The sequence below is a fragment of the Chiloscyllium plagiosum genome, unplaced genomic scaffold (genome assembly GCF_037043375.1).
Source record: "Chiloscyllium plagiosum isolate Xiang-an unplaced genomic scaffold, Cpla_swu_hap1 HiC_scaffold_36, whole genome shotgun sequence".
Classification (NCBI taxonomy): domain Eukaryota; kingdom Metazoa; phylum Chordata; class Chondrichthyes; order Orectolobiformes; family Hemiscylliidae; genus Chiloscyllium; species Chiloscyllium plagiosum.
Window position 1 is genome coordinate 20372994 of NW_028270174.1, and position 15465 is coordinate 20388458.

At 37.9% G+C, this 15465-nt stretch overlaps 1 protein-coding gene across 2 annotated transcripts in view; it reads right to left on the reverse strand.

The window, feature by feature from the left end:
* Positions 1-641: 641 nt before the first annotated feature.
* The window catches only part of evc2 (EvC ciliary complex subunit 2), a 175567-nt gene continuing 160743 nt past the window's right edge, over positions 642-15465 (reverse strand). For both annotated transcript variants that reach the window (XM_087980025.1, XM_043674234.2), the window contains exons 20-22: positions 8492-8679; positions 6831-6932; positions 642-3254 (exon numbers count right to left, since the gene is read on the reverse strand). In XM_087980025.1, the coding sequence (XP_087836151.1) occupies positions 2984-3254; positions 6831-6932; positions 8492-8679 (561 nt within the window). In that variant the 3' untranslated portion in view covers positions 642-2983. The remainder of the gene's footprint in view (positions 3255-6830; positions 6933-8491; positions 8680-15465) is intronic.

The following is a 15465-nucleotide window of genomic DNA, read 5'->3' on the forward strand; positions in this document are numbered from 1 at the left end:
ATAGAGTGAATAGCCAGAGACTTTTCCCAAGGGCAAGATTGACTGGCACGAGGGGGTCATAGTTTTAAGGTAGTAGGAGGAAGGTATAGAGGGGACATCAGAATGGTGAGCGCATGGAATGTGTTGCCAGGGTAGTGGTGGAAGCAGAGTAATTAGGGTCATTTAAGTGACTGCTGGACATGCACATGGACAGCAGTGAATTGAGGGGTAAGTAGGTTAGGTTATTTTAGTTTAGATTAGGATTAATCCTTGGCACAACATCGTGGGTTGAACGGCCTGTACTGTGCTGTATGTTTCTATGTTTCTATCCTCATTTTCGCCTAACATTCATTTGAGTGCATGCATATTAATAAAACAGTACTATAACCTGATTAACCATGGCAAAGTCAATTTTTTTAAGAACATGTTATTGAAACTGTTATACAGGATACAGTTGAAGTTGGCAGCAAACTATCACTGACAAAACTGTCACAAAAGTGACTCAAGATGAAGTTGTTTTTGAGCAAAGCAAATTAGATTAGATTTTAGATTACATTACAGTGTGGAAACAGGCCCTTCGGCCCAACAAGTCCACACCGACCCGCCAAAGCGAAACCCACCCATACCCCTACATTTACCCCTTACCTAACACTACAGGCAATTTAGCATGGCCAATTCACCTGACCCTGCACATCTTTGGATGGTGGGAGGAAACTGGAGCACCCGGAGGAAACCCACGCAGACACGGGGAGAACGTGCAAACTCCACACAGTCAGTCGCCTGAGGCGGGAATTGAACCTGGGTCTCTGGCGCTGTGAAGCAGCAGTGCTAACCACTGTGCCACCGTGCCGCCCACAAATATGCAGGGTAGATCTGTAACTATGAACTAGCTATCAACTGAACCACAATAAAAACACATCAAGGATGCCTGGTTGGAGACTTAACAATTAAATACAACACTAAAGAAATAAATATAACCATTAGGATTAGGCTGTCCGTGATCTGGGATGTTGTACCTTTGCTGGGAGATTTAACAAGTTGTTCTCATATTCAAGTTGCAATTTTTCCCAAATCAGACCAGTCATGAGGAATACAGAGGAGATCGCAAAAGCTTTGTAGATTGCAACACAGGGAAAGACACTGTTTCCTAATACAAGAATCATTTAACTCATTCAGAATTGAATTTAAATAGAAGTTTCTTGCTGACATGTGACTCTCCAGCATTCCTGAAGTGGAGCCTTCTCATTTGCTGGACCCAGGTTATATGAGTGAGCAAATACACAGCAGATGAAATTTATTGTGGGGATAAATAAATTTATCAGCTTTTGTAGGAAAAACAATTTTTAAAATAGTTTTGTAAGAAATTGAGGAAAGTTACTTATCACTTGTGTGTTAGTATCCTTGTAAACAAATATCATAGGGAATTAACCAGCAGGTACAGCAAGCAATTAAGAGGGCAAATGATACATGTTAACTCTTGTTATGAAGAGATTGGAGCATATGAGTAAAGCACCCCCACTACAATTACCTACAGCCTTGGTAAGACACCCACACTTTGAGTACTGTGTACTGTTTTGATTTTCTTAACTCAAAGCAGGATATAACCACATTGCAAAAAGATCTTCTGGAGTGACAATTGCAAATCATGGCAAGTTAAAAATTAATCAGGGAAAATATCCTTCAGATAAAGGGATATAGGTACCAAAGGGTAGATTCCTACTCAGGTGTTTTCAGTTTAAAAAGCAGGAATGTCACACAGGTTAAAATTCTCAAAAAAAGTTATATTACCACATTTTATGTTTAGTTACAAATAAACCAGATAAACTATAATAACGTTTACACTGCATCATATTCAAATAGCTGTTTTGAAAACAAATATGATAATGTATTTGGCACAAAGAGCTGCAAACCATTTACCTGAATCCCTATCTATCAAAGAAGGAGAAATAAAAAAGGAGTTAAAGAAATACTTTTGCTTTTTAAGATTAGTGTGGTCACTTAGCAAACCACACCAGCAGATACAAATCAAAAATTGTGAGGTTTTGCTGAGTTTTATATAGAGGACAATTTAGAATCATCATTACAGAAGTGAAAGGAGTAACACATCAAACAAGAGTATCAGAGTAACATATATGAGTGTAACAGCCATTTCTGAGTGCATCACAACAGAACAGGAGGAAGAGACATTGTAAAATTTAAGACAAAACCGTGCAACCCATGACCACTCCAAGTAACAAGTATACCACAGTAACAGAACATTGCACTGTAGAAGCTGAGGTTCATCACATTGAGATTGGAGTGTGCCAATTAAATCAGAAAAAATTGTATTCAACTCTTTGCTACTTATTACCAGTGGCAGAGAAAAATCACCACATCTGTAAACTTTTCACGCTGATATTTATCCATCACTGCTACTCTGTAACAGTTTTCATGAGTTTATTGGTGAGCTTTTTCCAAAAGTGTAGCTTAGATTTTGCTTGCTTCCTCCTCCATAACATCAGCACTTGAAGAAACAGTTCATGGCAAGCTCCCACACTTATTACCTTAGTCCATTAACAGACGGTCAGGACCTTTGATCAGTCAGCATTCTACTTTCATGTCTCCATTACAGAAGTTATCAATTAATCCAAAACTGATAATTAAACTGCAGTTTTCTGAATCATTGCTGAAGCATTCTACAAAATTATTGTCCATATCTCAGTTTGATGAATAAAGTTTTGACATTTATGCCAGCTAGTTGTCGACCTGAGAAACACCAAAGGATAATTACATTATGATTGATGCTTCTGCTGTGACGAGTTGGCTATATTTGAGATTGCTAATGTGTTGCAGGTTTCAAAAGATTTGCAAGTTTCCCCTTAATTTTGACAACTCATGAACAACAATCAAATTGACCATTTCCATTTTTTTAGAGGAAGTTATCATTGTAGCTATAGTTTATAGGTTAAAAGGCTCCAAAGTTAGTCATTTGGCAACATAATGCTAATCTTGAATTAATTCATAGTCAATCCAAGTTAGCCACTGCTGCTCTTTTATAATTTAGAAAATTGCGCTTTTTCTTTTTCTTTGGTTGGACATCTGAAGCGTGATGTAGTTCCTTGATGCGGAATACAAAGACTTTTTCCCCTGTATCGGGCATATTTACAACTTGCCCCAGTGCTTCATCAATTGATTCATGACGATCATCAACTTTAACAGGAGAGACCTTAGGGGAACCATAGTCAGGAGAGAAGGACACTTGTTTCATGAGTTGGAGTCGCTCCTTCTTCAATATGCTGCACAGAAAAGACAAACATTTTGATCAGCTGTATGACAATCACAATTGAACAATGTAATCTTTTACTGAGCTCTCAACTCACACTTATTAAGACACTCATCACTTTGCAAAATTATTACAAACTAAATAGAAGGCCTACTCTTCCATCAGTCCATTAACTTGTACAATTGAATAAATTCCCCAGATCATTTTGCAAAATATCCAGCCAAGTTCAAATATTCACTGCATCCTATAATGCCCTGACTCACAGCTATGCAATGTTTAAACAATTATCATTTATTCTTGAGATTAGTGTGTCCCTGGCTGGGTTAATATTTGTTGCCTACCTCTCATTACCCTTGAATTGAGTGTTCCTCCAGGTCATTTTGGAGGGCAGTTATGAGTCAATTGTTCTGAGTCTGGATTCATTTGTAGTCCAGACCAGGTAAGGACAGCAGATTTACTACCCTAGTGAACCAGATAGGACTTTAATGACAATCCACAATGGTTTCATGGTCGTCAACAGACTCCTAATTTCAGATTTTTATTAAATTCAAATTCCACTAGCTGCCTTGGTGGGATTTGAACGAGTGTCCCCACAGCATCTGAATAACTAGCCCAGTAACATTACCACTGTTCCACTGCCTCCTTCTAGCATTAGACAATATTGGCACCAAGAATACACATCAGTCTTGTTTTTAGGACAACATTATACACCTACCCATTAAAATAGGTAAAGTATAGAATGTGAGGGATTCTACACATGCCCTTCATCACAGGGTTAAGTAGCTGGAATCCACTACCCAACAGCAACCTGGGTGCCCGCACACAACATAGATGGCAGCGGTTTAAGAAGAGAGCTCACTCAAGAACAATTAGGGATAGGCAAAAAATTGCTATCCTTGCTAGTAACATCAACATTCCACGAATGAATTATCAATAAGAAGGAAACTAGATGAGGGAATGTATGTGCCAGACTTTTTTAGTGGGAAGCCAAGTGCATAGAAGAGGAGATTTTGTGGACGTTTCATTTGATTTCCTGGCTGGAAAATTAGCATTTGTTCAGAAATTACAATATATTAAAATATTATCATCATAGCAAAACAAATGGAAAATGTGGCAGATTGGTAACAGGTCTTTTAAGTTGGTAGATGGAAAGTATTCAACTTGGAGCTGGAAGGGATGATCATACACAACTAGCAAGTGGAAAATTACCCTCAATATTACTAAAAACAAATGAAAAGGTTTCAAACAATTGGATTTCTGCACCAGAAACTTTTAAGTAATCAATGAAGATGAAACTTGTAACGAACGCATTGTGTATTAATTAAAATTACATCTCATCTCATTGGAAACTTGACACAGTAGTAGCATTCTCACCTGACGAGGCTGGTCATGGCTTTAAGCCCCACTCTAGAAAGTTCAACAGGTAATTGAATGAGATGTTCAATGAAAGCCACACCTGCCTTAACAGGTAGAAGTGAAAGATCCCCCAACATTATTCAAAGTGTGTGGCATTCTCTTTAGTGTCCTGGCGAATATCTATCCCTCATTCAACACCATTAGAACAGATTTTCTGGTCAAACAACTGACTATTTGTGGAAACTTAACGTTTGCCAATAAGCTACTATGTTTTGACTAGATGTACTTATTGGTAGTACAGCAGTTCAGAAACTTAAAATTGTAAAGGTATTATACCAAAATGAGTTCTATTTTTTTTTCATCTTTCACTGATCGATTATAACATTTATATTAATAGCCGGGTACATGATTTCTTCAATAACCTAACAGGCATTTTAGCTTGAATTATTAAACTACTTATGATCATATGAAACCTGAACTTTATACTTAGACCGACTCTGCCATAAAGTTCGACAAAACAAACAAAAAAAATCAATTGGGTTTATTAACAATTGATGTTATCAGCATTCAAAATAACTTTAAGATAAATGAATACAATTTTCTTTGAACAATCACGACAGGCAAACATAAGAATGCTATTTACAACCCATGATAAATTGCTCAGTAAAGATAGTTTAGTTGCTGGGTACTGTTTGATATAAAAAATTTGATTTTTAAAAAAAATGCTTTTGTTCAACTGGAAGACTGGTGGCTATTGTACTTAACTCTTAAAAGCCATACAGATGCAATGCTCCCATTTCTAAATGTTAACTGTCCAATGTTCTCTTTACAGGTCTGCCTGGACTTGTACTTTCAGAGAATTATGAATGTGAAACCCTAGTTTTTCCACTTCACCTGCAGTCGGTTCCCATTAACTGTATACTCTCATTTTGGTGAGTGTTTAGAACGCACAAGTAGAATGGTTGACTCCAATAGCATAGATACATTTAAGGGAAAACTAAATACAAACATGATGGAGAAAGGACTAAAGAAATATGTTGGTAGGGCAAGATAAAATAGAGCAATGAAGCTTTGTGCGGAACATAAACATGAGCATATACCGGTTAACCAAATGACCTGTCTGCATGACAGACAGATGGTATGCAAGCCATTTATTGGTTTCCATCTAAAAATGAATTACCTGCTGTTACTTATACATACTGAATTACATTTTCCACCTGTCTACCCATTCCATCAACCCGTTTATGTCTTACAGAATTCCTTTACAATCCTTTTTACCATTTGTGAACTTTCCACTTTAGTGTCATCAGCAAATGTACAGATTCATTTCCAAAATATTCCTATTTATTTGCATATTTTGCCCATATCTTATTTATTAACATATTCTTATACTTTCTCAATAAATAATTAGTAGATTATATGTTAATCTATTCCTTTCTGCAACTGCAGCATCTATTCAATTTCTTCTGTCCTTTTCTCTTCTGATTTCCAATTTTTTATTAAAATATACTTTGTAATCTTACAACCCTGATGTAAGTTAAACAGTAGAAACATCATGGCAGCAGGGATTACTCATTAATGGATACAAGGAGAGCACCTTTCCTTTTTTCCTTTTATTCTCTAATCCAGAGATGTTAGAACCAATTGTAGTGCTTCATAACAACCCAGGGCAAAACAGAGTGGAGTTTGCACATTCTCCCCATGTCTGTGTGGGGGTTTTCTCCCATAGTCCAAAGATGTGCAGTTTACATGGATTGGCTGTGCTAAATTGTCCAGAGATGTGCAGGCTGGGTGGATTAGCCATGGGAAGTGCAGAGTTACAGTGTAGAGGTGTGTGTCTAGTGGGGGTGGGGGGAGCTGTTCAGAGGGTCATTGTGGACTTGATGGGTCAAATGGCCTTCTCCCACACTTCAGGGATTCTATTCTGCTCCTAGTGGTATCAGTTAAATCAACAGAGGTGTCTATAAACCTTGGTACTCTAATATGCAGAACCTAAAGCTGCACTAATAATCTCTTCGTTGACTGGACTATCAACATAACTATTGGAATTTAAAAAAAAAGTAATAGTTAACATTAATAGTGTGTAGTCACCTATATAAGTATTTGTATGAATGTAATTGTATGAAATAAATTATAATTATTTTTAATGTTTTGCTATGCTAATCTAGCATTTATGCTTCTGAATGGTAGTTTAAATTTGGAGAAATGATCATGCACCATTAACAATTATTACCTTCTTTTGTTGCTGCAGGGAGTATGTATATTCTCCTGGTATTCACCAATGAGCTTGCTTCTCAGTTTTAGGTCAAGTGATTTCTTTGACCTCTGAAGTCTCCTAGTAAAAGTAGATGGAAACTGTAACAAATCAGATAGACAAAACTCTGGGGATCCACATTTAGCTCTGAAGATGCTAGTTATCATTATCACACTCTACAGTTGGTTGCAAACCTTAGATTCAGCACTTCACAACCTTCTGGATGCAACACTGAGTTCAACAAATTCCATCATAACCACTGCCTTATTTCAGACAACTATTAGTAACTATTTACAATTCCTTGTTTTTTTTTCTTACTTTCTCCTTTGTCCATTTTTGCTTTGCACAATCATCACTTTATAAAAATTTAATCTCTCCTACCTTCCCCTTTATCACTGATATTCCCTTTCAGTCTTCCCTCCCCCAAAACTAGCTCTGCACTGATTAAAATCTTTTACATCTTTAATTTTGTCCACTTCTGATACTTAATGATTGAGCTGAATTATTAATTATGTCTCTTTTTTCACATACCCAACCTCTTTCGTGTCTGCAGCATTTTCTGTTTTTTTAATATAGAGACAGTTTATGAACCATTTCCCTTTCTCTCTTGTTTGTTTATACTCTTTCTCCTCTCCTCTCCCATTCACCCATTTCTTTTCAAGCTCTGTTTCATCTATGGTTTCTTCCAGTTGACTTCAGAGCAAGTCAAATGCTGTCGTCGAAATTCCGTTAAAAAGTGCCATCTGATTTCCTTGGAGAAAGATTCAAGCCTAACAATTATGTGTAGTGAAGATAAAAAGGGAAGCACATGAGAATGTACAGGCCTAGGGGGGAAAATGCATTTCTCTGTAGGGAAACCAATTAAGAAAATCACAATCAGCCTGATGAAGACCCTTATTATGAATAAAACTATGCTGCTAACTAATCAATTTCAAATCAGCCAGACACAACATATTGGGATAATATAACAAAACACCACTACGAAGGAAGCCTTCTATCTATAAGAGGAAAAGAAAAGGATAATTTGTGTTTGAGGGAAACAAATAATATCAATAAATAAGTAACTGGATGATAAACAGCAGTTGCTTGAAGATTGCTGCGAGAATTCATGGTTACAATGCATATGGAAATGTTGCAAAGCAACCCTCTGAGCCCACAGTCGGATGAAAATCTGCCTTCTCACTTGGCTGCTTTCAAGAACTTGCTTCTTTATAGGTTGACAGCTCAAGCTGGTTTGATCTAAGATGACAGGCTGTCTTGCTCAAGCACAGAAATACCTGAATTTCCTATTAATGAGTCCCTGGGAATACAAAACTTGGCCAAGATGAAGGACAACTCACAATAGTTGTAATACTGATCAGAACCAGCGACTGTGTAAGGAGGCTTCAAACTGTACACTTTATCCGGTTAAGAAAAGGGGAAAGGAACATATTTCAATCTGTCACTGAAACACAAATCTGAAATCCTGTCCATGTTATCTTATAGTTACTGCCTTCCACTTGAATTTGCCTTCTCGAGTTAAGATATCAATCTTATTGCACATTGCAACAAAACAGAAAAGCATGCATCAGCAAATTACTGCAAAAGGTTGACTTCAAAGACCAGTAACAACTACTTTTTTCTACATCAATAATTCTTACCTTTTCCCACTCTCATCTGCTTTATCCTTATTTATCTTACTGCTAATAATTCTCTCAGAATATATTCCATTTACAATCAGAGTGGATTCCTCCTCAGTAGCATTGGGGAGGAGCAGATTTAGCAGTGCCTGAAACTCAGTCATTGGCACTTCCAGCTGCTCCACAAGATAAGCTGCCAGCTTCATCTCCTACAATAAAGAGAAAAGGTTGATAAGAAAAATGTCACTTTGTGTATTATAGACAAGAATGCATCAAATGGAAATTCAATAAAAAACTGCTCAAATGTTTCGATTCCTGCACACAACTGAAAATGGCTGATAGGCATGTACAAAATGTTATGTAGTGGTGGGAATGAGCAGTTTTAAATCCAGATGTTTCAAAATCCAAATAATGGTGGAATCTTGTATTGAAAGTAGCCTACAAACACAATCATCATATGCCAAATTCAAACACTTGAAAATAATTATCATCCCAACATCAAATTTTGCTGTCAAAATAATATCGAGGCTAATGCTACTGGTTATTATTAACATGTAGGATGTACAGTGACTTCAGACAAAAGGTAAATATATGGTTACACACATAGCCAAAGATTGTTTCCCAGTTGCGCTGTTCTGCCATTAGTTTTTTGAAAGTCCCGTGGGGCATTTTGATCAAAGTGTGAAAACAAACTCTTGATGGGTGTTTGACAGAAAATGAAGACGGCAGATGCTGGAAAGTCAGAATTGAAATATGTGGCGCTGGAATAGCACAGCGGGTCAGGCAGTGTCAGAGGTGCAGGAGAATCAACGTTTTGGGCATAAGCCCTTCATCAGGAATCAGGAATTTTGCGACTCTTGACGGATGTTGGTTGAATAAAACATGGATGTGTGAAAGACTGAATTTAGCTGACGATTTTGGTTCTCATTGCTGATTCTCTTAAATTGGACTTGCCTGCAGATGCTAAGCAGAAACCTGTAGGTTTAGCACACAAGTGTTAAGGTGCAATTTTTGTGGTGGTTTAAGTGCACTCACTCCCCTTCCACTCATGGTGTGCACTGCTGTAGCTGATAACACACCGCAGGATGAATCAGGGACAGCCTGAGACTGTGCACAGGTTCTGGAGATTTGGAGATCGCAGTGACAGAGATCCAGGAGGAGAAATATCCCCTGCCTATCAAGGAATAGATGTACATTAGCTTGTACGTCTTTCCATTATAGCTAGTGCAGCCATGTCTGCCCTAATATCCTTCTCCCAGTCCTCAGCCAATCCAGAAAGAGTCCTGGCAAAGAATACCTTGATCAAGCACTAATATCTTGCCGGGTGAACCATATAAGGTATACAAAAAAGGTGAAGGAGCCTTTAGTGAATTTTTGGGATGCATGTTGCTTGACTGCCCACAAAGTTTTGACAAAACATGTCTGAAAAAGTTTTTTTTGGGGTGTCTTATTTGTCTAAAGACAGTTCTTCATTGTTCCAGGAGCACTAATTGTGAACTGGCAAATATCCCATAACGCGCACTTGAAAAACAAATTCAACACTTTGTTTACCACCAAATACCAAATGCAGTGAAAAGATGGTGTCCATTGAAGTGCTAGCCACTGGAATGCTATGCAGTTTCTCGAATGAGAGCTAGCAGATATTTTCAATGTCTCCCAACTGTTTAACAAGCTTCAGAACAGCAAAAACTAGCTTTAACTCATTTACCAAGATGACCTTGCATTAAATACATGCTCAATTGCCATGCTAACTTATGGCTCCATCTTATCCATCTCTTTACCACCTTGTGGATTCATCACAAAATTGTCCTGGTATCTTGTTATCATCCCAATGGTTGCCATGTATTGGAAGTCATAAAGTTGTTGTAATTGTACTGTTGATACAAACTGAACTGGTCCACACCAAACCAAGTTGTCTGCCACGGTAAGTGTTAAGTATTGGCAATCAATCTAGTCCAGTAAACTAACTAGCAGAAGAGCAGATAAAGACTTGTGGCGTTGTGGTAGTGTCCCTAGCTTTGTGTCAGGAGGTTTGGGTTCAAGGTCCTCCTGCCCTGTGGGTGTCATAACATGTCTAAACAGGATGCTTCAAATAGCTAACCTATCATTTCTTTAGGATTTAACAGTTTGGTGATTTTAAATAGCAAACTAAAATTTCAACTTCTTTCTACTTGTTTTTTTTAATGCAGTCTTTATTTTTGTCTCTTTCTGTTCCTGATTTGACATTGAATTTACTTACTTTACCTTAACACTTCATTCTCAACCTTCTGCTACAATGTTTCAATCTTTTAATCTAAATGGCCAAGGAGATACACAATTAATTGACTGGTTTAGTCAAGTCCCAGATGTGTATTTTCAGCCATGCACACAATTTCAGCACGTAACAATGCACAAAACATAAATGTGGAAGTGCAACTCTAGCTGTACTGTTTAGTGCCCAGATAACAGCAAAATCTGAGCAAATGATAAATGGACAAAGGCTTTTCTCTGGGGTGAAGGCATCCAGAACTAGAAGGCATAGGTTTAGGGTGAGAGAGGAAAAATGTAAAAGAATCCAATGCAGAGGGTTATGCGTGTATGGAATCAGCTGCCAGAGGATGTGCTGGAGGCTGGTACAATGTCAACATTTAAAAGGCATCTGGATGGGTATATGAATAGGAAGGGTTTAGAGGGATATGGGCCAAGTGCTGGGAAATGGGACTAGATTAATTTGGGATATCTGGTCGGCATGAACAAGTTGGACAGAAGGGTCTGTTTCGGTGCTGTACACCTCTACAATTTTATGACTCTAAATGCACACGCATAAAGTCAATAGACAAAACATGATCTTGCCGCCAATGCAGGAGTGATAGTTTTGCTTTAAGAAAATCACTTGGAGAGCCAAATGACTAATACTGCCATGGCTTCCATTTGACCAAACAGTTGCCTAATATACTCTGCGACAATATTTGGCATAGAAATAAATTGCTTAGCTTCTCCTTGAAAATAACTCTGTTTAGAAGCCAAGCCAGGTGTCAGTCTGGCCATTTCCATTTGCATTTATAACACGACAATGCTGCCAGGGGAAATTGGGTCTGATCTTCTGTTGCTTGCTAGCTACTTCTGCACAGCACCTGCGCTAAGTCAGAGTTGATTAAATAAGAAGAACGTGGCCAAAAAAATTTAATGTTGTGTTTGGACGAGTGACAAAATATAACTGGCCCATAGCCATGTTTTGATTTATTTTCCAATTTTCTCTAAAATGGTATGAGGCCGGAGGAGCGATTTAGCCAGTTGCTTACAAACAAAACTGAAATAGTCCATATGTCACATCTATGGGGTTTAAAAGGGTAATACTTGATTGAGTGCAATAAGCACAAGCCATTGCAGTGTTGTCATGAGGGTTTGCTGAGTAAAGTAAGGTCTCATGCAAGACAAACTGAAGTCTAGGAGCCCCCAGCATTAGCAGTAATGTGCAATTGATAAATAGTTGCACAGATTGGAATAAACTGGATTTTATTCACTCTATAAGTCTCTTCTCATTAGACCAAAAGCTGACCACCGTCAAACATACATGTCAACCCCTTAAGAACCACACCTTCATAAGATTGGGTTACAGTACACACACCACAAACTAACAAGGTGGTATCACTCTAGTCTGAATTATTACTGGTATCACTCCTGAATTGAAGTGAATGTACTAGATCCAGCAGATCTTCCCAGGAACAACACAATACCTCCTTGGTGCCATTGAGCATATTTGAACAATGTTCACTCAAAGCTGATTGATTATTTTGTTTATTTTAATGAGAAACCGAAACCATTTCTATCTCAATCATACAGGTAAATTCTAATTTTGCTAATATTTCAGGTTTAATGGTAATCATTTGCACAAAGAAGTGTTTCAAAAACCTCTCCTTTCTTCTGGATAGAGCTGTCAATACTGTACAAAGGCCAGGATGAGCTTTTCAATCAGAATGTGATAGTACACTGCCAGGGTATTTCCCTGTGCCAATCTTTCAACATGGTTAAAAGCCATGATGTGGAGGTGCCAGTGTTGGACTGGGAGGCGGGGGGGACAAAGTTAAAAATCAAGCAACAACAAGTTAAAGTCCAACAGGTTTATTTGGAAACACTAGCTTTTGGAGCGCCGCTCCTTCATCAGATAACTGTGGAGCAGGACCATAAGACACAGAATTTATCGCAAAAGATCACAGTGTCATGTCACTGAAACAATATACTGAGCGAAACTAGACTGTTCTTAAGTCTTTCATCATTCAGAATGGGTTTCAGATTTCAGTTCATGAATAGGTAAATCCCAGAACTTCTTTTAAGTCACATTCCCGAGATAACTTAAGGTTTTATAAATAAAAGGTTCTCGAGATAACTTAAGATTTTATAGTCTGACTCAAGATTGGGATACAGACTGACTCTAATTTCACACTTTTAGTGCTTTGTCTAATCTGAGAAGTCACCTTTTTTTGATAAAACCTTACATTATCTCAAGATTGTGATTTAAGAGAAGTTCTGGGATTTACGTATTAATGAACCGAAACCTGCAACCCATTCTAAAAGATGAGAGACTTAACAGCAATCTAGGTTTGTTCAATATATCGTATCAGTGACATGACACTGTGATCTTTTGCTATAAATTCTGTGTCTTATGATCCTGTTCAACATCTACCTGATGGAGCAGCAGTGCTCCATAATCTAGTGCTTCCAAAAAAACCTGTTGGTCTATGACCTGGTGTTGTGTGATTTTTAACCTGGTTAAAACCAGCATTCATTGCACTGACCTACTTTTAAATATTTTTAATCAATTTGTTTAAAAACGTTATGACATTTACGAGACAGGTGAGACTTGAGCTCAGGCCTCTAGCCCAGAGTTAGGGACGTTACCATTCCACCATAACAGCCCTTGAAATATTTTCACTCAACCTATTTATAAGTGTTAAGACACCTCTGGAACAAGTGGGACTTGAACTCAAACCTTCTGGCCCAGAGGCTGGACATTACCATTGTGCCAAAAGGTTAGGATGCTCTATTTATCTGTTAATAAAATATTTTCATCTTTTGCAGCTGTTAAGGGGTAAGGTGATCAGACAGTCCAGTATACTCCCCAAACCACTGGAATCACTCATCATAATTGATCACTGGAAAGGATGGGTACTGGGTGTAGGAAAAAAGCAGCTCGTGCGAAGGCCAACTGAAAAGAAAGAAGACATTTAGAACAACTTCACTGCCATTAGCATTTTAACAGTGCTCACATCTCTTCAGTTAATGGAGCACCAAGCTGCATAGCTCACAATTCTAGCTGTTTTTTTACCTCAGGAATATTCATTATCATAGTGAGTGCCTGAAGAAAAACGAATCCAACGATAAAAACAAATTCAAATAAAGAAAGAGAATTACATTTGACTCAAGGGAATTGGGGCAGTCATTTGCCTCAATCCTCGCTGCTTCTCGGTAAATCCTCAAAATCCAATTGCAGCAGTCAGAGGCAAATGGCAATATCAAGTGATCAATCACTGCAGTGCAATAAAGGAAATATTTTGTCATTAAAGAGAAGTTTGTTCCAAAAGGCCAGAGAAACATTTATTGATCTTTTCAGAAGCTCATTATTCTAATGTCTCCAAGGACGCGATATAGTGAAGTGTCCTTTCACATCTGGGATTTCATTTTGAATGATGCCATCCCTTCAGCAACTCTTGGATTTTATAACATTTTGTCCTCAAATGTGGCATTTTCATTAAAGAAAGGAACTTCAATTCTGTGGCATTCAAGCTCAAACTACTCTTATATCCCTTTATTTTCTGCCTAATACGTCTTTACTGTTTGACTTATATACAATCTACAGTCCCACTCTTCTCTCAATCTACTGAAAATAGACCAAGCTCCCAATTAGAATAGGCTAATAAAACAATGTCATTACTTATAACGTCAAATATTTTGTGAAGACAGCTAGTCTGGCTTTACAATGGACACAAATAATCTGAAAAAAATGGCTCCCAGAAGTCACGTGATCACCATCATGAATTCAGCTGCTGCTGGAACCAGGCAGAAATGATCTCTAGACCATGTGGACCACAAAAGACCTTATGAAATTCAGTGAACCTTTCTAAAGGTAAACAGAAACTTCTTAACAACAATTCCTCGGGGGGTGTCAATAGCTCTTCCTAGTTCAACAGAAAAAAAACTTGTCTTAAAAAGAGTTATTGAAGCTAATGGCTGAGACAATTAACAAGTTAATTACTTTATGCTAACCCAGTACCTAACACGGAAGCCTGAAACAGGGACAGCAGCCATTTTAATTTTTGATCTGTGCACATGACCACTTTGTGCAGAGACCATGAACGAAACATCTTGAAGCAGTGAATGTTTCTCAACAGGAAAAATGTATCTTAGACAGCTCTACTGAACCAGGCTACCAATCTGCAATGCTATAAAAGTGAAACAAAGAAACCTCACTTCCTTTTAGGACCTGTACTGCTCAGCCCACTCAGAGCAACACTCAACTATTCAATAACAAAAACCATCACAGCTCCTTAACCTGACTTCAAGTTATAATGACCTTTACTTTGGATAGACAATTTTCAATCAAGCCAGGCTTCCAACAATCATACAGATTGATCTCATTTTCATTTTGATGCATAACTTTTCTCCTTATTTACCTTCAATCTTTCTCTCTATATTTTAGCTCGTAACTTGATCAGTTTTTAGTTAAACAACTTTGAGCAACAGCTGCCATAATGAACTAAACTTTTACCAGCCTCTGTGAAAAAGAACTGGAAATGATATCACCCACGTTAACAGACCAAGACACACAAACAGAGAGTGGGACAGAACACTAGTGCTTCACCGGAGGCTCATTGATGATGTTACCTAGCAGGGTGACAAAACATCTGAAAATCAACCTGCCAGCTCAGTGTGCAAATTTACAACCTAAACTAACCTTTTATTGTGTTCATAGCCATGCTGCAGGACATTGTTAAATGTAAACTCTTGAAACTAAAAGG